This window comes from Panicum virgatum, chromosome 3N (genome assembly GCF_016808335.1).
Source record: "Panicum virgatum strain AP13 chromosome 3N, P.virgatum_v5, whole genome shotgun sequence".
NCBI lineage: Eukaryota > Viridiplantae > Streptophyta > Magnoliopsida > Poales > Poaceae > Panicum > Panicum virgatum.
In genome coordinates, this window is record NC_053147.1 from 19,129,127 (window position 1) to 19,156,104 (window position 26,978).

General features: G+C 50.9%; 4 protein-coding genes and 2 pseudogenes across 6 annotated transcripts; 1 reads left to right on the forward strand and 5 right to left on the reverse strand.

Annotated features, from left to right (window-relative positions):
• Positions 1-1,067: 1,067 nt before the first annotated feature.
• LOC120664879 lies at positions 1,068-9,133 on the reverse strand (annotated as a pseudogene).
• Positions 9,133-9,546, reverse strand: LOC120664878 (bark leucoagglutinin-like). The gene has a single exon (XM_039944251.1). The coding sequence runs from the start codon at positions 9,514-9,516 to the stop codon at positions 9,139-9,141; it is 378 nt and encodes a 125-aa protein (XP_039800185.1). The 5' UTR covers positions 9,517-9,546; the 3' UTR covers positions 9,133-9,138.
• A 6,468-nt stretch (positions 9,547-16,014) lies between these two features.
• Positions 16,015-17,203, reverse strand: LOC120667433 (annotated as a pseudogene).
• Positions 17,204-18,798: 1,595 nt separating this feature from the next.
• On the forward strand, positions 18,799-21,679 carry LOC120664880. 3 transcript variants are annotated; one of them, XM_039944253.1, is made up of 4 exons: positions 18,799-19,441; positions 19,729-20,051; positions 20,565-20,723; positions 20,841-21,679. In XM_039944253.1, exons 2-4 carry the CDS (start codon positions 19,758-19,760, stop codon positions 21,471-21,473), a joined length of 1,086 nt encoding a protein of 361 aa, XP_039800187.1. In that variant the 5' UTR covers positions 18,799-19,441; positions 19,729-19,757; the 3' UTR covers positions 21,474-21,679. The 3 variants fall into 3 exon arrangements, with proteins under 3 accessions (XP_039800187.1, XP_039800188.1, XP_039800189.1); XM_039944254.1 differs by having other exon boundaries at positions 18,799-19,222; XM_039944255.1 differs by having other exon boundaries at positions 18,799-19,136.
• Positions 21,680-22,766: 1,087 nt separating this feature from the next.
• LOC120667635 lies at positions 22,767-23,889 on the reverse strand. The gene is made up of 3 exons (XM_039947673.1): positions 23,754-23,889; positions 23,607-23,654; positions 22,767-23,228 (listed from the first exon to the last, which is right to left on the reverse strand). The coding sequence occupies exons 1-3, from the start codon at positions 23,757-23,759 to the stop codon at positions 22,767-22,769; spliced, it is 516 nt and encodes a 171-aa protein (XP_039803607.1). The 5' UTR covers positions 23,760-23,889.
• Positions 23,890-23,913: 24 nt separating this feature from the next.
• On the reverse strand, positions 23,914-26,773 carry LOC120664881 (probable pectinesterase 53). Its single transcript, XM_039944256.1, has 5 exons — positions 26,022-26,773; positions 25,738-25,927; positions 25,439-25,645; positions 24,331-24,566; positions 23,914-24,191 (listed from the first exon to the last, which is right to left on the reverse strand). The coding sequence occupies exons 1-5, from the start codon at positions 26,450-26,452 to the stop codon at positions 24,044-24,046; spliced, it is 1,212 nt and encodes a 403-aa protein (XP_039800190.1). The 5' UTR covers positions 26,453-26,773; the 3' UTR covers positions 23,914-24,043.
• Between the last annotated feature and the right edge of the window lie 205 nt (positions 26,774-26,978).

Below are 26,978 nucleotides of genomic sequence, written 5' to 3' on the forward strand. Positions count from 1 at the left end.
CTAGCTTTATGAAATGCCACATCATATTTGTACTAAGTTGGAGGGGAAGGAAGGGGAGAGAAGAAAAGTGGACTGCAAAAGCCACCTCTAAAATGGACTACAATAAACTTCCGCTATGATAATGAAAAAGATTTCTACATAGAAGAAAGATGAATCAAATATTACTAGTGTAGTTCACCTATACGTCCAACTATTATATAGGCTAGCTATTAGATTGACTTAAGATGACATGGCAACAATTTAGACTCCTCATCTGGCTAAATTATTATCTTAGCTCTTACATATCTAATAATGTAGTTATACCTATATACATATAGTACCAACTAATCACCTAGGGGCCCCTGGATTTCGGCGGGCCGGGGCGGCCGCCCTTCTTGCCCCCCCCCCCCCCCCCCCCCCGACCTGTGTTCATCACCAAATTATAGTCAAAAGTCTAAGCATATACGCTAATATTTTAGTATTCAAACTACAAAGAATATCTAAATTGCTGCTCTCTACTGTCCAAGATAGATCCCTGGCTTGGTGAAATCAATTGTTATAGCAGCTGAGCTGGTAAAGTTCCTGGTGGTGAAACTTGCCCACCACAATTCGAGTTCTCGACTCGGCACGTACTGGTGCTCGTATTTTTCTAGATTTATTTCAGAATTTAACCGGCATTATTCTTTAAGTGGTAGGCGACGTGTCCCTCGATAACGAGGCGCGTTTGTGAGCATCTGCGTTTGTATTGTGGATATAAATTTGAATCGATCCACGTCTCTACATGATGTCAGAGCGTTTGTATTGTGGATATAAATTTGAATCGATCCACGTCTCTACATGATGTCAGAGCGTCACTACTTGAAGGCCCCCTTCTGTAGGTCGGAGATGGTTGTGGCATGTTGCGGAGGTTTCTACGCCGTCATGCTGCACTAAGCTTCTGCCGCTAGTCGTGCATGGCGCGTCAACCGATCTGATCAAGAGGGCCAGAGAGAAAATCGGTGGTTGGACTGGCATTAGGTGAGATAGGAGAGGTCCAATGTGCGTGTGGCTGTCGTGTCGAGCTGATTTCTAACTTAGAAAGCAGAAAATTTAGACCACAAAAGCTATACATATGTACATACTACTTTGATATATACTTGTTTGGAAAAAAAATTGGATATTCCTAGGAATACCCATGCATCAACATGGCTCCGCCCGTGCACTAGCCGACGAGTGCCCTCTGCTGCTCGTACTCCCGGTCCCGGACGTGGACGTGGTGCTGGTCGGCTGGAAACCCCCGCCAGCAGGCACAGGCGGCCCGTACGTCGCCACAGGCATCTCAGGCGGGAGCTCCGGCAGCGGCGCCTCGAACTGGAGCACGTTCATGGCCTGGCGGATGGACGGCCGGGACGCGGAGTCCGGGTGCACGCACCAGAGCCCCACGACCAGCGTGCGCTCCAGCTCCAGCTCCATCGCGCCGGCCTCGCCGCCGTCAAGCAGCCGCACGTCCGCCGCGTCGAGGAGCTGGCCTCTCCCGTACAGCTCCCAGACCCACCGCACGAGCAGCACCTTGCTCTCGTCCTCCTCGGGGACGACGGGCTTCCGGCCGCAGGCGATCTCGAGGAGGAGGATGCCGAAGCTGTAGACGTCGGACCTGGTGGTGGCCCGGCAGGTCACGGCACACTCGGGGTCGATGTAGCCCCTGGTGCCGGCCACCATCGTGGTGTGCGCGTCGCGGGCGTGGCTGACGAGGCGTGCGAGGCCAAAGTCACCCAGCTTCGCGTTGAACGACGAGTCGAGCATCACGTTGCTGGGCTTGATGTCCCGGTGCACCACGCACTGCTCCCACTCCTGGTGAAGGTACAGGAGAGCCGAGCCCATGCCGAGAATGATGTTGTACCTGACGCCGCGTCCAAAATTGAAAGTGAAGAGAGTGTCTCCATTTTCTTCTTGCAAATTTATAGGATAAGCTCAACCGGTGGGGTATGACGGCCCCGCCATTTTTCATTAAGAGGAAGCGATCGTGGAAATTTATAAGCTGGCAATCAAATCAAAGAGTCTAGTGCAGTAGTTCATCATGTGATCGACCATGTTGGTACCTGATTGGCCACGTTAGGACGTTTCTTGTGCTGTAGAGATGCGTGTCCAGGCTGCCGTTGGTCATGAGCTCGTAGACGAGCAGGAGGTCGTCGCCCTCGTGGCACACTGGCACCACCCGACGAGCTGCACAAGGTTGCGGTGCCTGAGGCGGCTGATGATGGTCACCTCAGAGATGTACTCCCTCCTCCCCTGCTTGGACGTCTTGGAGACCCTCTTGATGGCCACATGGAGCCCCAGATCCGGCAGGAACCCACGGTAGACTGAACCAAAGCCGCCCTCCCCGAGCTTGGCGTCGTCGGAGAATCGCCGTGTCGCCCGCCATAGTTGTCTGTAGGTGAACCTCCGAGGCCCTGTCCCTGTCCCCTTGTTGAACTCATCGTCCATGTCTCGTGGTGACGCTTGCCTTTGTTTGGCGCCCTTTCTTTTCTGGTACTCGCGGTAGCAGCAGAGACACGCCGCTATGATGAGCAGTACGACGATCCCAGCGGATGCCAACCCGGCAATTAGGCCTATGTTTGTTGTCTTTGTACTCTTTGATGCTGTAAGTCATCCGAAGATAAGTTCAATTAGTAACATATGTATGGTGTAAATACTAGGAGCGACACAACTACATAGTAACCACGAAAACTTTTTTTTTTTGGAAAACCACGAAAACTATTGCAGAGGCTTGTAAAAACGATGTGCATAATTTGCTGCTGCTGATGAGCATACAGGATTCTCATAGAGTGATTTTGCATGCAAGAACACATGCATAGTGACAGGACACAACTCAACAATGATGAATAAAGTTCCAAGCTTTATCGATGAATTTTATTCATCATCACTAATAAATCAACCATAAATCATGCAGCGCTTAAGATACAAATTATGATCAACCATAAATCATCATCACTAATAAAGAGAAACAAGAAGGAATACAAGTAAGGAAAGGGAAGCCACTTGCCGGTCTTGTTGATGACGGCAACGTTGGTGAGAGTGGACCCGAACGACCAAGAAAGGATCTGATGGCTCTCGAAGCGATCCCCGGTGGCCGCCGAGAACCCCACCCCCGCTTGCCGCGGCAGCCCTTCCGCCCTGAGGTCGACGGGGGCACTGACGTTGTAGATGCCCATGATAGGATATCAGGATCGACTAGGATGTAGATCGAACTGGAGAAACTCACTTTTGTGGGTGAAACCCCTCTTTGCCACGATCCGTGGCGCCGCCGTAGAGGTTGACGAGATGGCGCCGGAGTTGGAGAAGAGGTCGTGGACGGCGACGTCCTTGTGCAGAGGCACCGGCGTCGTGGTGCAGTGGTGGCGGCAGTGGAGCATCCCGTCGCTGGCAACGCTCCCTTGATCGGTTAGGGTTTCTCAGTGAGGTGTGGCGGCTCCAGTGAACCTCGTGTCTTGAGCCTTGGCCCCCACCTACTATTTATTGCGTTGTGCGACGGGGCCCACCAGCCTCGTCTTGGGCTGGGCCCCCGATCAGGGCGTGAGGTCAAAGGACCAGTTGGCCCAACGGCCAACTGGTGGAGATCAATTCCATCATTCTCCCCCTTGATCTCCTCTTATACTTTCATCTTTACATCTTTTACTTCTTTTCATATTTCATCACAAATTAATGCATAGAGCAGTTTCATCATCACGGTCGGTTGCCGATAGACTCAACGGCTACAATACATATCTCTGTTCTGAAATAGATACTTTAACTTTGGGGCCCTTTATTGTCCGGAAAGTATAGGCTATACCATAAACCCATGTCGACTGTGTGTTTTCTGTACACACTGGGCGGCAAGCCTTTAATAAGTGGATCCACAAACACATGTCTGTTATTCTTTTACTCAATGCATTTCAACATAATTCCGGACTTTCTCCTTTACAACGTATAACTTTGTGTCAATGTGTTTGGCACCACACTTGACTCGTTGTCATAGGAGCAAACTACTTAAATGGTTATCGCTGTTGTCAACCATTATCAAATTCCGGGTACATGTTCCCTTAACCATTTTGCCTGTCCCTCGGCCTCGTATCATGCTATACAATGTCTTTGCATCACATTGATGTTAATTGTTTTATTTTGGAGATTTTCCACACAAAAACTCCAAGTGTGAAAATTAGCGACAATTGTGGATTTCGCTATATATTTCACAAGCTCTACTTTTGTACTCACAACCCTTTGAGAGCACTAGTTATTTCTTTCTCAGCATGAGGCCGATATTCTCAATTTCATTCCAGTGATCTATATCTGGATTGAACTTTTGCCAAAATAACCCGGATACACAAAAAAAAATGTCAGGGTAAATTCTTTTCTTGCACGCTTATAAAACTTTCAGCAGCTGAAGCATTTGGAACTATTTCCATTTCACATTGATTCTTGGAACATTAAGGTTCCCAAAACCATTACCCTTGACGATAGGAACAGGCGTAGATTTACTCATATGCATACTACATCTCTTTAGAATCTTTTCTAAGTATGCCTTTGTTGTAACCATAATACCCCTTTCTTTTTATCTCAATGAGTTTCAATTCTTAGAACGAAAACCAACCACCGAGATCAAAAACTTGAGGACAAGAATTCTTTATCTAAAATAGCATATTAACACCACCACTAGCGGGTAGGGTGTTATCTTTAAGTTGTGGAAATAAAATTTCCCATTCTTTAACTTTCTTTAAAACTTTCCTTAAAAACTATTGTCCTCCTCAATCTTTTTAAACCCAAATTTTCTTACTATTTCTATGAACTTTAGATACCACCATCTCAAGGCTTTAAATGGGGTTTCTTCTTGTAGTATCTCATATATTCTTTCTTTCCATGACAAAACGTCAACTAGTGTCATGTAAATATTTCTTCTCTTTATGTGAAACTTTTGTCACAAGCCTTGCGTTATATCTTTCACCATTTCCCTCTAGAGTCACATTTCTCTTTGTAGGTCCATTACAACCTACTGTGGTGACTCTTTTAGGAATTATTTTTCTTTTCCATGGACTTAACCCATAGAATTCTCATGACTTCTTCAAATGAGGTGGAATCAACCTCCATTTCTTTTCTTTACTTTGTATAGGGTTGATGTTAATCCTTTTGCCAAATGGCAACAGAACATGATCCTTCTTTATATTATTCATTTTCTTTGACAGCTAACAACAGGTGTTGTATGCAACATCAGTAGGCATGAGAAACTTTTGTTCTTGAATCATCAAAGTGGGCATGCATTCCTGCTTCTCTTCAAGTCTTAGGTATCTACATACCATGCTCCCCCAGATTTTACCATCTTTTGTAAATATGGCATATCAGTAAATCTCTTTATTTGGGTTCTATCTGTTAAAAAACTTTATATATGCTCTGTAAGCACCATCTTACTATCTTTGAGGGTCGTCCAGCATAAATACTGGAATTTAGCCATTTCTTTACATAGGGGTATTAGTATTGTGACCGTTGTACTCCCCCTGACGGTCACATTCATTCTTTAATAGATCATCTCTTGCTTTCAATACACATTACAAGGGAGTATCTTTCTTGACTGTCTCATATTTCTCCCCCTCGAAATGTGGCTTGAACTTTTCTGCCACAATTTCGAAAACTGTTCACAACTTTTGTGAATGAGGAAACTTTAATTACTTACTTCATCCACATGATTACGTCATGCAGAGCAAAGTGATTCTTAATCCGTATGGGAGTACTATTTACTCATTTCACTTTAAGAACTCAACAGAGTCTTTTATTTCATATGACAGTTCTTTTTCCTCGTTTCACTTTAAGACCTTTTGCAAGTCATGCTCGCATATCACTCTTATCATGAGGTTCGTATGTAACTTTTCATTCTTCTTAAACTCATTAAGTGCTTAATCACTGTGACACAATAGAAGTGCCGGATCAATTCTAGAATAGCAAAGCTACTCCAAACTTTTCTCCCAGTGTGGGATAAACCAGTACATGGGTCATCACAACTTTCTCCCACCATACAGGATTAGTATTATGCCAACTTTACCCCGTCATGCGGGTATTATTTCATACTTTTTCCAGACAAAAATGTCAGGATCGGTTCATATCAAATTCAGAAATAAATCTGAATATTCCATGACACACATGCTTAATCCGACGTTGGTAAAAATAAACATGTATTGACTTATCACAACTTTGAATGAACTCAAAATGAATTCTTCTTGATAGAGAGTACATAAGAGACATTTCTCAAAATGAACTCTTATTGCTTTATCTAATCTTCTTGGATACATATCCTGAGTCCTTTTCCTGTCAAGCCGTTCTTTACAGACAATATATTCTCTTATGTAATGACCTTGTTTCTTTCTGAGTCACAAGTACCCAGTTCATTGTCTTTCGTCCTTCAAGGACAACATAGAACTCTTTGTCTCAAAAGTCAATAATCAATACTTTAAGTTCTATTCTATATCACCGTTGGGCAGAAATAGAATAATCTTTTACATTAATTCTGTATCACCGTTGGGCAGAAAAGAATTAATGTATGGAAAACTCACTAAACTTTAAAACCATATATCTGGTCCTCAAAATTAAATTCTCCCGTTGGTTCGAATTTAATTAGAGAATAATCAACTTTATTGCAGCGCAAACTAGAAAATACATTTCTCTAGTTTGAGAACAGTTCATTAGCTATTCTCTGAAATGGTCACTTTGATGCAACATTTACCAGAAACCTTAAACTTCAAGGTATGATTCATGAAAAAATTATAATAATGTTATCATCAACGTTGGTCAGAAAATAACAATATCATAATTAACTTTAAACTTCTCTTCCATGAGAAATATCTTTGTGATTCCAGTAATGCTCAACTTCGAGACTTCAAATGGCAGAATAATGCCAAAACTCAACTTTTATTTTAAACAGCGGAAGTTTTTCTGTCTTTTACCCACAGACAAATCATTTAAGACTTTTCGACTATTCTTCCAATTAAATCTTCTCGTTGGTTCCAACTTAATTGAAAGATAGCATCATTGTAGCAGCGGAAAATCTTTTCTTTATAGTCACAATACTTTGTACTCTTTAATTGTACTTTGTACTCATTTTCTCTCTAAACAATTTAACTCTTTAACCATGCTCTTAAAATTTAATTGTCCCGTTGGTTCGAATTAAAGTAAAGAGCAACTATTTAAACTTTGCAGCGGAAACATGTAGAAAATTCTATTTTAAGAAGCAATACTGTGAACTTTTATCTCTAAACAATATACAGTTGGTGCAAAAATTGAATAGAGATCAAACTATAAAGTAATTCATTCAAAATACTATGAAAATGCTTCTGAAAAAAAAATATTGAAAATCACCACTGTGGAGGCGGCCCAAAAGCAAAAACTGGCCCGCGGCCCGCTCGGCGCGCGCCTCCCCCGCGCCCAGGCCGCAGCGTGGGCCTGGGCCGGAAAATCGGCCCGCGCTCGGCTCACTCTTGGGCCGAATGTGGCCCGACCGGTGGCGACCGCTCCTGGCCGTCGGATCTGATCCGACGGCCGGCCGCTTCCCTCGCGGGATCAAAACCCGGCCAGCGCCCGCCCCCCCCGAAAACCCTAGAACATTTTCACTCTCCCCTTTCTCTCTCCACGCAAAACAGCGGCGGCCACGGAGACGACGGCCATGGCGACCGCGGAGGCGTGGCTGGCGCCGCCATCGACCCCCTCGCCGGCGCACGCGCTCCGCCCAAGCGGGAGCGCGCCGCCGTCGAGTGGCTTGGCGGCGGTGCCCCGAGCCCGCGCGCGCTCGTACCTCCGGCGTCCTGGATGGCGAGCGGCGGAGCCCCTCTGGGCCGCGCCCCGGTGAGCGGCGGCGCAGGACTTTTCCGCGCGGCGGTGGCCGGCGGTGTTGGCGGCGGACGGTGAGTACCCGCCGCCCTTTGCTCTAGGGTTAGGGTTTGTCGTCGTTTTCGATCCAAGATCGATGTATTCATTCTTTCTCTTTGATTCTATCCCCTTCTTTCTCAGCGCCAAACCGTGCGGAGCAGCGGTGGCGGTGGCCGCCCGTGGCAGCCAGTGGAAAGGCGTCTGCGTCGCCGCTGTGTCTCTCGCCGGGGCGCGAGCCCTCGCGGAGGCAGTGGCCGGCGACATCCAGGTGAGCGCCACCACCTTTCTTTTGTTCTCTGTGGTTAGGATTTGGCGATTTCTTTGTGCTTTTCAATTCTCTCTGTTCTTTGAGTTCATTCGAAATCGTTTCCTTTTAACTTTCCCGATCCGAGATCAGTGGTCTTTTCTTTGATGTGTTCCTCGATCCAAAATCAAGGTCTTTCTGTTTCTTTCGATCCGAGTCCGGATCTTTCCCAATCCCAATCTACAATCTAGATTGGCTCTGATGCCATTGATAGGATATCAGGATCGACTAGGATGTAGATCGAACTGGAGAAACTCACTTTTGTGGGTGAAACCCCTCTTTGCCACGATCCGTGGCGCCGCCGTAGAGGTTGACGAGATGGCGCCGGAGTTGGAGAAGAGGTCGTGGACGGCGACGTCCTTGTGCAGAGGCACCGGCGTCGTGGTGCAGTGGTGGCAGCAGTGGAGCATCCCGTCGCTGGCAACGCTCCCTTGATCGGTTAGGGTTTCTCAGTGAGGTGTGGCGGCTCCAGTGAACCTCGTGTCTTGAGCCTTGGCCCCCACCTACTATTTATTGCGTTGTGCGACGGGGCCCACCAGCCTCGTCTTGGGCTGGGCCCCCGATCAGGGCGTGAGGTCAAGGGACCAGTTGGCCCAACGGCCAACTGGTGGAGATCAATTCCATCATTCAGCCCAGCCCCGGCTGGTCGTCGAACCGGAGGGTCACGGAGAGCCTGCTCGCGTTGGCATCGTACCTGACCCACGCCGACATGGCCCCGTTGAAGCACCCGTCCGGCAGCGCCGCGTACGCCACCGACGAGATGTTGTTGACGTCCACCCCGACGTGGCACCAGGTGTTCTTGGGGTCCCACTCGTTCCTGAACGCGTCGAACTCCACGGCGACGGTCGCCGCCGGCGAGTCGGTGTTGTCCGGGTTGAAGGGGCTGCTGACGAGCCCGAGGAGGCCGCCGCCGGAATCCGGCGGGAGGTCCGGGGGGTACGTCCCGACGAAGAACGCCATGCCGTCGCCCTGCGTGCAGCAAGCACAGCACGTCAGGTGTGTGGGCTCCTAACAGAAGCTCCAGAAATTCTTTGGATCGGATGAGTTGCCTGAGCGCTGCGGTCGAGCGACTTTATGACGAAGGTGAAGTTGGAGGTGAAGCTGGCAACCTTGCCGGTGTCGTCCCAGAGCTGCACCGGGCGCCCGTACGCCAGCCGCCCCGTGCTCCAGTTCCTGTTCTTCGTCAGGTCAACCCGATCGCCGGCGGCTGTGGCGTTGGACATGTACTTGAGGTCGGGGCTGGTGAGGGCGCCAGGAGTGGAGAAGTTGTAGCTGAAGCTAAGCGAGGTGGCATGGGAGAGGGTAGCAACACATAGCAGGTAGGCGAGGCTGAGGAGAAAGGTCTTTGGTACCTTCTTGATCAAGGCCATGGCGGCTCAAGCTTTCTGGGGAAGCGCATTATCAGGAACGTGGACAGTCAATATTTATCAAAGCTTTGCTAGCTAGCTAGCTCTGGATGCAACAGGGGTCGTCGTCGATCGTCGTTTCGCCGATTTTTGTCTTCGGTTCTGCTGCTGAGTGCACGTACATGCAACGAAATTTTTGTTTACTCGCTAAATGAGCATGTCCACATCATCAAGTTGCTGTCCTGGAATTTTATTTTTGGCCTTTTTAAGGAAGCTCGGCGGTGGGGTGGGTAGGGGGGTCCCACGTGAAAGTTGACGGCACTTCTGGAAACCTAAATTTTCATGTGAAAGTTAGAAAAAATAATTCTGTCAACCTACCGAAATCTCGTCAAGGATAAAATGACAAAGAAAATAAAATTGCCTCCTGTCATGTGCCGACAGAATTATTTTTTTCTGATGGGATTTTTCTAATGGGCAACTCACAGGAAAATTAAGACATGTCAGTAGACCCTGCTGGACAGTGTTATAAGTGTTATAAACATATCCCTGACGAAAGAGTACTAAAAGAAAATTTGACGAACCTATCGGCAGGAAAGTTGAGTTATTTCCTGTCGGACAGAACCGACAGATTTTTCTAGATACTAGCATGCCAGGCACTAATATAGCATTTTGCAGTAAGAGTATTGTAAATAAATATTCAGGCTTAAAGATAACATTTATATAGTTCATCACAATTTCACATCACTAGCATCCAGCAAAGCTAGAATTCAACCAAAAACATTGGCAACTAGATACAGTCACTACATAGAATAGACAAGTTCATGATCATTCTAAATAAGTTACCATTGTTCAGCTATATACTGTTCAGAAGACAACAATCATCTGTGTTTAAAAGAGACAAGTCAGTTGGCACATATTTGCTGCTAATTGATAATTGCACTAGCAGCTATACCTACCATATGTCATGTTCAATATAGAAGTATCGAAACTCATCGTCGATTGATCCACCATTATTGTTGCCAATATTTTCTCCATCACCATCATTTTCCTAATCTCTATCCTCGCCATCCCAGCCCTGTCCAGTATTTTTTTGTCGCTCGAGGGTGCCCCTGGATTACCGGTTGATTTTGATAAATAAAGAGGCACTTTTTTTTTGCAAAAACTAGTAAGATGGCCCGTGCTAATAGCGCGGTAGCTAGTATTTTATTTATTTTTTAGATCCTTTTAACTTAATAGAATAGATGTATTTGGTATTTTATTTACCGTACCTCTCATTCGCTCTCGTTGAATACTACCTGCAGCTTTTTATGTATAGAATATTCAGTTGAGAATTCAACCCCATAAACCTATGACAACGTGATGATGATGGACGCTTTTCTGATATCTACTCCGTAGATTCTCTGTAAAGTTTTGGATTCACAAAGCTAGCGGGCATCATGGTGGGTGGTGTGATGGCCGATCACATATTCCTGCAAGAGCTCGCCATCATGCTCTTACGCAGATTCAGCCTGACTGACTATGGTTTGACGTCTTAGCTTGGCTTAGTGCACCGGAGAGGTTCAAAATAGAAATTTTTTGAGACATTGAGCTAATATAATTGCTGTTGATAGGCCCTGTAAGTGTTTTATAGTAAATGACATGTATTGTTATCCGATGTAGCTTTTTTTTCAACTCAATTTCCACTGCTGATCTGATCCCGTGTGGTTGTCAGTCGTCAGACGCGAGTTACACTCCACTTCATGTATCAGTATCATCACCGACATCATTGATGAGAATTCTTGAAACCAATGTCCGTAGAATCTGCTCTTAGCATTTTTTTTAATTGTGGCAGTACATATGTTTACAATTTTGATTAATTATTATTTGTCTCCTTTAAATGATATTTAGATTAGATGGACACTTTTTTCCTTATCATATTGGGTACGAACCAATTTTTCCTTACAATATTTGATATGTACAAAATGTTTAGCTATTTATTAACCATATTTAATATACTATTTGAATTATTTTTACGACCTAAGCATTAATAGCTTCTGCGCCATTCAATTTTGTATCTAGGAGCAAAATAACACGCACCAGCACTCTCCCTGACCATGTGTAGTCTTTTCTGAAACCGAGTTTCTAGACCTTGGATGTAAGTACCATCCCTTGAAAAAAATGCTCTTACACAGATTCAGCCTGCTGACTATAGTTTGCCCTCTTAGCTTGGCTTAATGCACAGGAGTGGTTCAAAATAGGAATCATCCGAGACATTGAGCTAATATAATTGTTGTTGGTAGGCCCTGTGAGTGTTTTATTGTAAGTGACATGTATTGTTATCCGACATAGTTTTTTTTCCTACTACATTTTCATTGTTGATCTGCCGTGTGGCTGTCAGTAGTCGTCAGACGTGAGTTGCACTCTACTTCATGTATTAGTATCATCACCGACATCATCGTTGAGAATTCTTGAAACCAGTGTCCGTAAAATCTGCTCTTAGCGTTCTTTTTGTTTGTGGCAGTACGTATGTTTACAATATTGATCAATTATGATTTGTCTCATTTAATTGATATTTAGATTAGATTGACGCTTTTTTTGCCTTATCATATTGTATACGAACCAATTTTTTCTTACAATATTTGATATGTACAAAATGTTTATTGCCTTAAAACCGAGGACTGCATTTTTTATAAAAGAAATCTATTTCCTCTACATATTTCTTTTGTCCATCGATACAATTTAAATCCATAGATATCGATAGTGCACAATTTTTCTCTTTCTTCTCTGATTGTTGTTAGTGATTTTGGTCAGTTATTTGCTATGGGCTCTCTATTATTTAACTATTTGTTTTCCCACGTAGAAATCAGCTATCAATTTCCTTATTTTTAATTTTTAATTTACATATATAGTAGTAGTAGTTAGTATGGACTCTTGATGTTATTCTATACTGTTATTTGCTATGGGTTCTCTATTATTTAACTATTTGCTTTCCCACATAGAAATCAGCTATCAATTTTCTTATTTTTAATTTTTAATTTATATATATAGTAGTAGTAGTTGGTATGGACTCTTGATGTTATTCTAGACCGTTAGATCTTCATAAAATCCGACGGTGCAAATTTTTTTCTTTTTTAGATTAATGTGGGAATTTGTTGACCCTCTCAGCGAACGTGGCAGTACATATGTTTACAATCTTGATGAATTATTATTTGTCTTCTTCAATTGATATTTTAGATTAGATTGACACTTTTTTTGCCTTATCATATTGGATACGAACCAATCTTTTCTTACAATATTTGATATGTACAAAATGTTTATTGCCTTAAAATCGAGGACTACATTTTTTATAAAAGAAATCTATTTTCTCTGCATATTTCTTTTGTCCATCGATACAATTTAAATCCATAGATATCGATAGTGTACAATTTTTCTCTTTCTTCTCCGATTGTTGTTAGTGATTATGTCAGTTATTTGCTATGGGCTCTCTATTATTTAACTATTTGCTTTCCCATGTAGAAAGCAGCTATCAATTTCTTTATTTTTAATTTTTAATTTACATATAATGGACTCTTGATGTTATTCTAGACTGTTATTTGCTATGGGCTCTCTATTATTTAACTATTTGCTTTCCCACGTAGAAATCAGCTATCAATTTTCTTATTTTTAATTTTTAATTTATATATATAGTAGTAGTTGTTATGGACTCTTGGTGTTATTCTAGACCGTTAGATCTTCATAAAATCTGACGGTATAAATTTTTCTCTTTTTTAGATTAATGTGAGAATTTGTAGACTCTCTCGGCGAACGTGGTGATTTCTTTTAATTTTTTTAACACTCTTATTAATATAATAGATTCACATGCTTGCGTGGTGGCTTATGCTAGAGGAGCGCTGCTAGGCTGTTCGTCTCCAGAGGTTTAAAGTTTAAACTTTGGTCCTATCACATCAAAAAGAAATTGTTATTTAGAGTATTAAACAAGTATAATTATAAAATACATGGCCAGCGGATGTTTGTTTTAAATTTGTCTCATTAATACATTGCCAACTGTAAAAAAATATAAATAAATTTTATTTAATACTTTCAAATACCAATATTCCCTTTAATCTGAGCTGGGGTGAGGTTCGCAGCGTCCGACGCGACGCGACTGGGGCCGTGCCTGAGTCAAGGTCAACCTTCCGATGGAGCAGCGCCAGAGGCGCAGAACAGGGCACACAGGGCCTATCGAATCGAAGCCGGTTCGCCGGATCGGGACTTGATGGTGGCGATCTCGTGGTCGTGGTGCGCCTTCCACCGGCCTGCCTCGACCTTTATGGACGGCCGGTCAGGGATCCCGTAGCTTCTTTTATCGTATCGTATCGCGCACGTTCAATTCCCCCGGTCCTTTTTTCATGCATCCTGCGCCCTGCCGATGCTCTCTCTCTATTTTTTCTTCTTCTTGTCGCCAAAGAAAAGCCGAATCTTTCTGCGGCCGGGTCCACGCGCGCGCACACAGCAGTTGGCGCGCCGGCAGCAGTGGAGGAGCAACGTGCGACAGTACTGTGGCTGTGTAGCTTCTCTCGATCTCTTCGTGTACATGGCGTCGTGGCTTAACTGCTTCCGCTGCCACGCCATGAATCCCGAGCGAGTCGAGTGAGATCCCCACGGTCCCCGGCGGAACGGTGACTCGGGGGGAACGGGCATGGCATCGTGGCCGTGGGGGCACGGATCAGATCCGCTGGCCCGCCTCCATGACTCTCGCTGCGACCTGTACGCCCGCGAGCTCCCTTCCGGAGCGCCGGAGCGGCACGCGCGCATACGGTAGGGTAGACGCCGGCCTATACAGTGTGCTGCTGAGTACTGCTAGTAACCACCGGCAGAGTACATGGGCGTGTTTAGTTCGCGAATTTTTTGAGGTTGGCTACTGTAGTACTTTCGTTTTTATTTAGTAATTAGTATCTAATTATAAACTAATTAGACTCAAAAAATTCATCTCATCATTTACAACTAAACTGTATAATTAATTATTTTTAAAAAATACATTTACGACTCTATACATATGTCAAAAATTCGATGGGCGTGTACCCATTGCCACCGGCACTCCGGCAGGGCTGTACCGCTACACGCCGGCAGCCGGTGGCCGACGTGCCTGCCAGCGGACCCCGCCTACAGCGCCCCAGATCCTCTGCTCGCCGAAGCCTGGGCTCTCTCGGCGGTCCCTCCCTCGCCGGATCGCGAGTACGGCGAGCCCACGCTGCGGCCGCAGTCTGACACCTTATTCCTCGTCGGGATGACATCATCCACCGTCCGGCCGCCTCGGCAGCCGTGCCATGATATATAATATCCGGCGAGGCCGTACCCTCTTGGTATTTCAAAAGCTCCTTTCTATTCTACGGCGCCGCACGCGCCCTGCCCCTGCGTCAGTGCGTCACACGCGTTCGTCCGCGGCGAGGGACGACGAGGAGGGACCACGTGCCCGAGGTGGTTACAAGTCGACTATGCATAAAAAAGGATGCGGGGGTCATCCTGTCCGTTTGGGTTACGGACACGGCGGGACCGTTTGGGCTTTTGGCCACGGATTGGGTACAAGAGCATCCTTTGCTCCCCCCTGCTGAAGATTTTCTAGAAGCTGGAGCAGTTAAAATGGCCAGGAACCATGCTAGCGACGTGATTTCGAATTCGTTGGTACACATTGCACCTGTTTTCAAATTCGTTGGTGCAGTAGGCAAGAGACCATACCGCGCTTCACAACAGCTACTGGGAGTAGTAAACGATAAGTCAACAACTGGCCATTAAACTTCCCGTTCGAGGGTCCCGTCGCCCGTCGGGCGTCGGCGATGCTACCACTACCACAATGGAGGACGGAAGTCATGAGCCATCGTTCTCGCATTGGCCAGTGGGTTCGGCAGTAGGCTTTCCCAACAATGCTCAGGCACTCCACGGCATTTATGGACGCGCAGTACCGCGACGGGTTCCGTCTGCTACTCTGCTAGTCTACCACGTATACTCCTACGTCCGGACTGCACCTGCATCACCACCCCTAGGCCCTAGCTTCTCACTCAGCAGCATGCCAGCATGGTCCAGCCCGGTATCTGCAACTGCAATCGAACCGAGCCCTCAGCCCTATATAGCGCGCTCCCCGCCGGCCGCTGCCGCACCCGTCGACGGCGAGTCACCACTCACCAGATCGGGCCGCTCGCCCATTTACTTGGCCGCATCGGCGACTACCCACTACCCAGTACCAGCGCGCCGTGCTGCTGGTACAGCGAACTCCCAGCTAACAGAGCGAGCGTCACCACCACTGGGGTTTTTACATTTTTACCATTATAACGAATTGCACTCATCAGATTATCACTATTATGATGCCACCTACATCTATACCATAAGAGAGAAGTTTGACTTACAAATTTACCACATTTGAGGATGTGGCAGCCACGAGACCGGTCCACGCTGGCGCTGAGTCAGCAGACACCGACGCCGTTCGGCCCTGTTACTGCGCGCAAGACATGTGGTACTCAATTGCACTTTGTCAGCATTCACTACCATTATATGATCCCTCGATCAATCAAGATAATCTAACCTTGTACAGAAGTCATCAGAATATGCATGTCGACCATCAGTACGTCCTAGGCTAGAAGTACTCAAAATCCGTGTAAGAGTCGCTGGAGTTCGACTTTGCGGTGTGACCGGGCGGCGCTGCCTCGGCCGACGCCGCCGCCTCGGCCGGCTCCTTCTCCTTGCCGGCTCCGTACTGCCGGAAGTCCACCGGCTCCGGCACCGACGGCGGTGTCATGCTCCTCACAGCGCCCAGTTGACGCCGTCGAAGAAGGGGTGCTGCTTGATCTCAGTGGCGCCCCTGGTGAAGGCGATCCGCTTTTGGGGCTCCTTGACGAGCAGGACGCGGATGAGGTCCTTGGCGACTGAGCTGGTGGGCGGCCCGCCACCGGCAGCGTCGGAGGGGAACCGGAGCGGCTGCTCGATGACGTTGCAGAGCGTGGCGCGGTTGCCGGCGCCCTTGAAGGGCGTGTAGCCGTGCAGCAGCTCGTAGAGGAAGATGCCGAGCGTCCACCAGTCGACGGCGCTGCCGTGGCCCTCGCCGCGGATGATCTCCGGCGCCAGGTACTCGTGCGTGCCGACGAAGGACATGGACCGCGCGTCCTTCGGCTCCGCGTTGAACTCCACCGCCGGCGGCCCGCCGAGCCCCAGCTCGCTCCGGGACAGCTTCCGGCTGCGCCGCGGCAGGATGCGCGGGAAGAAGGACGACAGCTGGATGCACCCCTGGTTGGCGGTGACCGGTGAGGACCTCGCCGTCCGTGGCGTCCGCCCCGCCCCTGCCGCCGCCTCCGCTCCCGCTGCCGCCGCCGCCGCTCCCCGTGGAGTGCACCGACGACGACTTGACCAGCGTCGGGCACACGCTCCAGCGCAGCGAGAGGTCGAAGTCGGAGAGCATGATGTGGCCGTCGTCCCGGACCAGCACGTTCTCCGGCTTGAGGTCCCTGTACACGATCCCCAGCATGTGCAGGTACTCCATGGCGAGCAGCACCTCGGCGACGTAGAACCTGGCGGCGGGCTCGGAGAAGTGCTTGCCGGGCTGCTTCTGGCGGAGCGAGTGGAGGTTGCCGCCGCTGCAGTACTCCATGACGAGGCAGTAGAACTTGTCGGTCTCGAAGTGAGTGTAGAGCGTGGGGAGGAAGGGGTGGTCGAGCAGGCCAGAAGGAGCAGCGCGGCAAGAGGAGAAGAAGAAGAATGCGGCGGAAGGAAGTGGGAGGAGAGGCGGGGATCGATTCGGCCGGATAGGGTTAGCGGCGGCGGCGTCAACCGGGCCCAGCGTGCAGTAACGGGACCGAACGGCGTCGGTGTCTGCTGACTCAGCGCCAGCGTGGACTGGTCTCGTGGCTGCCACATCCTCAAATGTGGTAAATTTGTAAGTCAAACTTCTCTCTTATGGTATAGATGTAGGTGGCATCATAATAGTGATAATCTGATGAGTGCAATTCGTTATAATGGTAAAAATGTAAAAACCCCACTTCTGCGAGCTTTTTTCCCCTTCCTCCTCTCCTGTTTTTCTATTGGGGTCGGGGGCGTTGCTTTGCTTTCGGTTGCGGCTGGAGGCTTGGCTGGATCGCCGATTTACCGAGGGGAGCGAAAGCGGTTGGCCTCACCCGGACAGGAATGTCGCGGATCGGCTGAGGCGAGCGGCCGCCATGGCCGATGCTGCGGTGGTGGTGGTTCCTTGCCTTGCCTCGTGGGAACTGGTGGCGATGGTACTTCGCCACGCCAGTTGAACTGTACTATGGTTGGTAGGTTGGTGCGTGACTTTCCATCGGGTTTTAAATGTCCTTCAGGTAGCGGTATTAGGAAGTTTGTTAGAAAATTTTGACTTTGCAATCACGTGCTCGCTAAAGTAAATTTTTGTCCTCGCGATAAAGGGCAGAGTAGTAATTTGTTTCACCGGTTCTACTTTTTCTACCTATGTTTATGATGTGCTCCGTTGTAACTTGATTTTCTTGGGGCTATAGTGATAATGGCATATGTTGAAAATGTAAGTTTAGAAGGCAAGCAACCGATTAGCATGAATGATTACGAGTCATTGTTGTGGCGCCGGAAAATGTAAAAAAATAGAAAAAAATGCATTCAAAGTTGTATTTTTGAAGTCATCATGAGATGAGACAAATACATGTGATTCTCCCAAATCCAAACACAAGGAAAATCCTTGTGCTGCCTCTGCTCAAAAAAACTGTGAGCAAGGAAAATCCTTGTGTCACCTCTACCCTGACCAAGGAAAATCCTTGTGTCACCTCTACCCTGACCAAGGAAAATCCTTGTGGTCAAAAAGCTACCAAAAAATCTAAGTGTAAGAAAAAAAAATGAAAGGGCTGATTTGGAATTGTAGGGGCATCAAAAAGAAAGATGTCTCCTCCTTCCTCAAAAACCTTATTCTTGAGCGAACTCCCAGCTAACAGAGCGAGCGTCACCACCACTCGGTGCGCCTCCATCCAGTGTAGAAAGGGGTGAGGTTTCAGCCGGAACAGCCGCAAGCTCAGCCTCGTGACCTCCCAGAAAGAGAATCATTTGCCGGATCGGATCTTGGCACGGTCCCTTGGCCGGACGCGCAGGCCGCGCCAGCCAGGGCCGGGCGGCTCCAAAAGCCGGGACGAGGCTCCGCTGCAGTTGGCAGCCGTGCAGTTGAGTCACTGCGTGTGGGGCCTGCACGCGTGGGGCCCATGTGGCAGTGACCCAACTGCAGGGGAGGTAACTGCAGCAGATCCGGTTCCAACCGGGACGAGGCTCCGCTGCAGTTGGCAGCCGTGTAGTTGAGTCACTGCGTGTGGGGGCCTGCACGCCGCGCCCCGGGGCCGCTCGCGCCTCGCGGCGGTTGCCTCCCCGCGCCCGCGCCTCCTCTCGCCGTCGTCGACCCTTTTGAGGTGCGAATGATTGCTGGCCGGCCTCGCGTCCCCACGACGGCGGCGCGGCGTCCTCCCCGCCTCGTGCCGCGCGTGTTTTGAGCCTTGGCTTGGCGCTGCCCGCCTTGTTGCCTTGCTCTCTCGGGCGGCCGCCGGGGCTCGTAGTCGTCGTAGGCTAGGGGGCGCGAGGCGAGCAAGCAGGGGGGATCTTTTTCCCTCCCCACGCCCAGCCGGCCGCCGTGAGAACACGCGGTGCGTCGTCTCCGCGTCGGAACAGAACAGTGGGTTGGTTTTCCATCTCATCTGCTCGTTGTGGTTGTTGGCTGCGGGAAAGGGTTCTCGGGAAAAGGTTTCCTCTTCGGGGGCATCACGTAGCGTAGGCCTCGCCGCTTCCCTTCTCTTCCCTCCAACTGGCTGGCGCCTCTGCGAGCTCCTGCTCCTGCTGCTACCACCCACAGACCCACTCCGCTCGTTCTCCTCCCTTGGCGCTACGCTTTCTGCATTTTACTCTGCCGGGCTCTGGCGAGGCCCTCTCGGTTTTGGCCTCTCTGCAGCAGGCCTCTGTACAAAGCTTCTTCCCGTTTCTTCTGGTGAAGCTTCTGTTCCTCATCCCCCATCCTCGTATTTCAAATTGCAAAGCTTTTGTCTAGTTCTTTTGGTTTTGAAAAAAGCTTGAAATTTTTTGTTTCCACCAAGGGTTGAAACTGTAAGTTTTGCCGTTCGGTCCTCTGCATCTGCACTTTCGCTCTGTTCGGCTCCAGCAGAGGCCTTTTTGTCATCTCGTTGCTTCCCAGCCACAGCCAGTTCCTTTCCTGCATCCTTTTAGAAGCTTGCTTCTCTTTTTGAAGCATCCTCTCCTCTCCCCCTGCAACTGCAGGTACAGCTAGGCGGACCACGGCGCACGCCATGGGCCGCGCGATGAGGTGGCTCAAGAAGGTCCTCACCGGCGCCAAGAAGGAAGGGGAGAGGGGCCGCAAGGAGCAGCACAATGCCGCGTGCGCAGGCGGCGGCCTGCCGCCGGTGGAGAAGCGGCGGTGGAGCTTCGCGAAGCCGAGGCACAGCGTGGCAGACGGCGGGCGGAGGCCCTCGGTGACCACCGTCGCCGCCGGGGAGCTGTCGCAGGTGCGCCCGTGCAACTGCGGCCTGGAGCGCGAGGCGGAGGCCGCCGTCGTCATCCAGAAGGCCTTCAGAGGGTACTTGGTAAGTTGCTGTAAACCAAACCGGTTCTTCGTGTTCATGATTTACTGCCATTTTTCTCTGCTTCAACGAAAAAAAAAGAAAAGTTTCCGCTGCATATCTAGCATCGTTGAACTGAAGAGTTGGGTTGGTTTTGGCCACCCGATTGCTTTTCGTCGGTACGGTCCTTTCAGCTCTGAGCAACGAACCGATGAACTCCGGCAGATTCTTCTGCATTTGCATTGGACAAGAGATGCAACTTCACGAACTGCTGCGGTGCTGCCATCCATGGCTGCTTGCTGCTGTTCCTTTCCGTTGAGTCGTTAGCTACTGCTCATTGTTTAATCCGCTTAGATTATTCACAAACTTTCCGCGATATTCTTGTTTATTGCTAGCAGTAGAGCTTCGTGAACCGCGCAGTGTGACGCACCTAGTCGTCATCGCAGCTGTTTATTGCCCAATTCTTTTCGGTTTCCGATGCATCCTGAGGCGTTCCGATGGGACTGCAAAAATTTGAATTTCGCGATGCATGTGCAGGCAAGGAAGGCGCTGCGTGCTCTCAAGTCGCTGGTGAAGCTGCAGGCTCTGGTGCGTGGCTACCTCGTGAGGAAGCAGGCGGCCACGACGCTGCGCCGGCTGCAAGCGCTCATGAGGCTCCAGGCCAAGACGGCGTCGTCCCGGAAATCCGTTGAACAAGTGAGGATTTTGATACCACGTGATGGCCTCGCACAGCTACTCCATTCACGTTTCACAGAATCACAGGACATGATGAACGGAATAAAATTTGCATCATTTTTTTGTGCCTGTGCGTAGGAGCGGATTGTTGGGCGCGCGAAGCCGGTGACGCTGCCGGTGGTGCACCGCCGGCGGCTGTCCGACGGCGGGGACACTGGGTTCGATCGCAGCCCGAGGATCGTGGAGATGGACACGTGCCAGCTCCGCTGCCGGTCGTCCCGCATCGCGAGCCGGTACGCCGCCGACCCGCCGGGCGCCTCGCCGCTGCTCTACTTCCTCAAGCCGGCGTCGCGCCTCGGCCAGGGGCAGGAGCTGGAGCCGCCGCCGCCGCACCCGAAGACGACCCACAACACGCCCCGCCTCGGCGCGTTCCGGGGCTACCTCAGCTCGCCGGCGGCGAAGCCCGGGCGCGGCGCCACGTGCCGGGACGCCGGGAGCAGCCCGCGGTACATGGCGGACACGGCCTCGTCCGTGGCGCGCACCCGGTGCCAGAGCGCGCCCAGGCAGCGGCAGGGCGATGAGCACGCGGCGGCGCTTGGGCAGGCGCCCGCGGCGGCCGAGCCGAGGCCCAGCGTCGGGTCCAGGAAGCAGGCGCGGCCGCAACCGCAGGCGCCGGACAGCTTCAGCTTCAAGAGCTCGGAGGCCAGCCGCGTGGACTCGGCGCTCAGCGACGAGGACACCAGAGACTACTACCTGGACCGGCTCTGGTGATTCAGCCATGGCCCATGGCACCAGCTGGTTCGGGAGAAGAAAAGCTTTAACATTTTGGTACATACTAGCATTAGGATTATTAGGATCAAGATGGCTTAGGCCATGGCAAGATCTGACTACTACTAATCTAGAAGGACTATTATGTAGCTGAATCGAGCATCATCATCATCAGATCGAGGGAAATAAAATCTGTTCTGGCATGACCATCCGAGTTCTGAAATCTGGAAAAAGGGTGTGTTTAGATTTGTGAAAATCTGGTAGAAAAGATCACATCGGACACTGTAGCACACTATATCACTTTTCGTTTGTTTGTGGTAAATATTGTTCTATTATAGGCTAACTAGGCTCAAAAGATTTGTCTCATAACGTGCATCAAAACTATGCAATTAATTTTTATATTTACCTACATTTAGTACTCCATACATGGATCATTTGATATATTTAATGTTTTGATGTGATTTTGATGTGATGAAAAGTTTGAAAAATTTGGAGAAAGTGAACACAGCCATTGAGAAACAGCGACCGAAATGCCACAGCTCGCGCAGCTGTGAGCCTGTGAGCTCGTGATTGCCGATGGCGTGCTCCGGTTCTGAACTTCTGACGCCGTACCCCCCCTGCAACTTCAATGCTGATACGAAGGATCTGATGCGCCTATAGTAGCCCAGTACGAATGGCATGGAGCCTGGAGGCTGGGGCTGCTAGTACGGACGAGTTCTTGGCATGGCACTGTGGCAGGGGATCCCTTGCAGTGAAGACTAAGGTTGTGGCTGTCAGGTTCCGTCCTCGCCTCCTCCCAACTGCACCGCGTTTATGGATCGCAGATGGCTTAAATGTTGACGTGCCGTGCTCTGGCGTGAAGCATCAGGCACTCATCGTGAAAAAATTGGGAAAGGTGTACCGCCGCTGAACCTGAACGTACTGGAGGCTGTTGCTTGGCTGCGCCTGCGGCTTTGCGTACGAAGGCGTCTGTTGAGCGTTGACACGGCGGAGCTGGTTTCGGTCGCAAGGGTCTGCGCCCCTGCAAATGTGGGGGTGGCCTGTAGCCGAACACTGTAGGGTACCAAAGATGTACTCCCTCCCTTTCAAATTTTAAGTCATTTTAAGAATCTTGAAGAGTCAAATCACCTCGAAATTTGATCAAAATTATAGAAAAAACATAAAATTTATGACATCAAATAGGTATACTATGAAATATAATTAATAAAAAATCTAATGATACTTAATTGGTACCATAAATGTTATTATGTTGTATAAATTTAGTTAAACTTCGAAAATTTTGATTCTCCAAAATTTTTAAAATGATTTATAATTTAGAACAGAGAGAGAACATCTACTGCGGTTTGGTGTAACTGTAAGCAAAGCGTGGCGATGAGGTCCGACGCGTGCGTGGGTTGGACGCTTGGGGCAGGGCAGGGGCCCGCGACGAAACCCGAAGACCTCCCCGTCGCAGACGGCATGCATCACATGACCCCGCACCGCAGCTGTCGGTTTTGTCCGGGACGGCGGCGTGACCCGGAGGGCAGGCGCCGGAGCGGAGTTGGGATTTGTTCGCACCCGCACGCCGCGGCCGCCTTGATCTGGATCCCGGCGGCCCTCGACAGCCCGGCGTGGCCCGATCCGCCCCCGTGCTGCCGCGCTGTGAAGCGTGTACGCGAGCGCTTGACGGTGCCAGCCAGTGGGCGAGTGGCTCAGGTCAAATGCCGTGGTGAGTGGCCGACCTGTTGTTGGGAGTAATTGCTGGTGCAGTCGCTGGGTCTGGGGAAGAAATGGAGGCTGTGTTTAGTTGCCTGGAAAAAACACTGTAGCGTTGTAAAAACACTGTATCACACTGTAGTAATTTTCGTTTGTTTGTGGTAAATATTGTTCTACCATGACCTAACTAGACTCAAAAGAATCGTCTCGCAACGTACATCAAAACTATGCAATTAGTTTTTTTATTTACCTACATTTAGTACTCCATACATGAGTCATTTGTTATATTTAATGTTTCGATGTGATGGAGATGTGATGGAAAGTTTGGAAAGTTGGAAGGAATTTGGGGTATCTAAACACACCCGGAGTGAAATTTGCAGAGTTTTTGGTGTTTCAGAAGTTGGAACGTGTTGGGACTTGGAACGGAGTACAGTGGGGTACCTGACCGAGTTGACTGTAAACATGAATGCTCAGTCTGAGTACTTCTCTCTGCGAAACGCTCAGTTGTTAACATTTTATTGTGGTATTTTGAACTGCAATGAACTTCCGAGGCCAGTGTTGGGCTGGGCTGTGGAAATGCTTTCTTACCTGCATGGGCTGGGCTGCATTCTCAGTCGGACGAAGAAGGCTGGCAGAAGGCCCATGCAGCGTCTGCCTCGGAAGTATTGGGCCTTCGGAGCCCACAAGGCCTGCGCGCGTGTAGCAGCTGCAGGGAGACAACCAGGCAAAAGGGGCGAGACCAAGGAGGGAGATCGCAGTGAACACCAATTCAATCTCGTGCAATGGCAACAATGTGGGATTAGTATTTCCTTCTGTTTCCTCTCTTCACAAATCACAAACAATCCAAGTCATGGCGTGTCAATGAGTCGGTGCTGCTGCTACAACCAGAGCCACTGGAGCCCGTCGATGAAGTCGAGCGAGATGAATGGCTTGGCCTCCTCGTCGGTGAGCTCCCGCGACCACTGCACCCGGCCGGCGTAGTTGGCCCCCGGCCCCGTGCACTTGTACTGCCCGTAGAACACCGTCCTGCAGCAACGAACAAGAGCAAGCAAATCCAGACCGGTGTCGATCAGCACACCGTCCCCAGCAGGTCGACCGGCGACGTACGCGAGCGGCCGGGACGGAGAAGAAAGGAGAAGAAGCAAGCAAGCAGGTAGGCACCGACATCTCCCGGGTCGGGTCGCCCCAGTTGTACCACCCCCGCGGGATGATGATGTTGTCCATGTAGGTGTAGGCGAAGACGACGCGGGAGAAGGTGCCCCAGGCGCGGCCGAGGTAGAGCGCGCCGGACCCCGTCACCCGGCAGTTGACGAACGAGAACCCCGTGTCCTCCAGCAGGCTCTGCCGGCTCTGCGCCGTCAGCGCGCCGTAGTTCCGCGCGATCGCGTGCACATGGCAGCCCTGCGTGTTGTCACAGACCAGCAGCCATGGGAAATTGGGAACACAAGAAGAAAGCAAAAGGTGAAGCAGGCAGGCAGGCAGGGAGGCGACGAGCTCGTCCAGCTGCGGCGTCACGGGCGGCCGTGCTCCATCGGCCGGCACCCCGGGGCCAGGCCACGGCCAGAGGAACCTGGCAGGCCTCAGGAAACCGCATCGCCGCAACCGTGCCGGCGCCAACGACAAGGGGCGCCACATGAAGGGTTCACCTCACCTCCACTGTGCCCCCATTAAAAACTGACAGGCTCGTGCATTACTTAATGGGCATCGACATTCCATTTGCACCTGCTTTTCAGCGACTCCCTGGCAGTAAACGTGGTGGTCGGAGCACAAAACTGTTGCCTACTACTAGTACATGCTGTAATAAAGAGTTTAATAATGTGCCCGTACTATACCATCCTGTTGTGATCTTGTCCGTGGCTGGACGTGCTGTAGAATGTAATGTTGCCCATGTAGGGCCGGGCAGTCACAAGACCGGGCCAGACGAGGGCAGAGCACGGGAGGAGGATGCGGACGTGATGCGGTGACCGGCGCATCGGTGGCGCTGGGTGCACGGACATGGCGCTGCTGCACGGAGCTAGTTTTGTCCCTGGGGTTGGTGCTTTGCTTGCTGGGACAGCGGGGGGTCACAGATTCACAGTGTCTCTCTCTGTCCCAGGGAGAGACTGCAATGACAGCCTCCGTGACTGCTCGGACACTGCCACGCAGGGCGGCACAAGAAGATGCTCTGCTGCGCGGAAGCTGTGGCTGCTGACATGCTGCCTTTGGTTCTAAGCTGGAGCTCTGTCTGCCCGCGCAGGGAAATGGCAACGCGAGGAGAACGTGCGCGTGCGTACCTCGTAGAGGGAGAGGGCGTTGCCGAAGATGAAGTCGACGGAGCCCTCGATGTAGCAGTCCCTGTAGTAGTGCCGGCCCAGGTGGTCGTACAGCGTGTCCTGCGCGCCCAGGAAGTTGCACCCCACGAACGCCGCGTTGTCCGCCGAGATCCGCAGCGCCACGCCCTGCTTGCCCAGCGCGCCGGGCCTCGGCACGGGGGCCGTGTTCTGGGCAAACCAAATTGGATGTCAGGTCAGCGCAGGCCCTCGCCGTGCGTGCCGTTCGGTTCCACAGGGATAGGACACGGGGGGAATGAGACCTTGAAGGTGATGTTCTTGGCGACGAAGAACATCGAGTTCACGGCGAACGTGGCGGAGCCGAACGTGCCCATGGGCCTGCCGAGGGACCCCACCGTCTCCGCCGTGTCGCCCCACTGCACCACCGTCCTGTCGGCGCCGGCGCCCTCCACGGTGACGAACGCGCGCATCGGCGATATGCTCACCTTCTCCCTGCGGCCACGCTGCCTAAGCGCTGACCAGAAACCCGAGGAAGAGCAAGGGAAGCAAAGCTACGAGAGGCCGGCGGCCGGCGCGGTGGACGTACGTGTAGGTGCCGGCATTGACCTTGATGACGACGCGGGCGAGGTTGATGAGCGGGAGCGAGTCGACGGCGGCCTGGATGGACGTGAAATCGCCGGCGCCGGGGGTCCGGTCCACCACCAGCGTGCGCGTGGGGAGGAGCGCGCGGTTGAGCGCCCGGTTGTAGCTGCTGTGCCCCGGGGCGCCCATGAAGCGCACCCACCGCGTGAACTGCCGCTCGATCGCCTCCACCCGCGTTGCGTTCACAGGGTACGGCTTCGCCGCCGCCGCCGCCGACGCCGCACCGCCCTTCCCCGGCCGCAGCCGCTTCGTGTGCGTGTGCCGCGGTTTCCCGTGCCCGTGCTTCGCCCCGGCGGCCGCCACGCCGGCGAGCAGCGCCGCGGCGACGCAGCAGCAGAGGAGCAAGAGCCGCGCCCGCGACGGCGCCGCGGCCATCGTCTCGTCGAACAATGGCGGTGGCGGTGGCGGCCGTGGGCTGTGGCCGCCGGCGAACGAGGCTGCCTGCGACACAATAACTCGCAAGCGGACAGGGGGGCTATAAATTCCGGGACGGGGATAGCGCCGTGGGGGAATTTATGGGGATCACGCCATCACGGGCATGGCGAGGCGAAGGGGCGACGAGGAATGACATGGCTCACGAGCCGCGCCGGGGGAGCCGGAGGGGGAGGGACGCCTTTGCTGTTATGTTGGTTGGTTGCGGCCGCGTGCGCGCGCATCTAGCCGGCGGCGGCGTGGCGCTCGCATGTGCCCTCGCGTCCTCTGCTCATCTTACTACTAGCAAAGACGGGCATGCCGAAAGTAAGGCCGCACGGCACAGTGGCGCCGCGCTGCCTCCGTTGCCGCCTCGGCAGAATTTCTCGTGCAGGAGTTGCCTCGGAGGCCGTGACAGTGTCAGGAAAAGCCGCCGGAGTAACTAGCTGCTGGGGGTTGGTGCTTGGTGGTGTGTACGGGCGAGATGCGT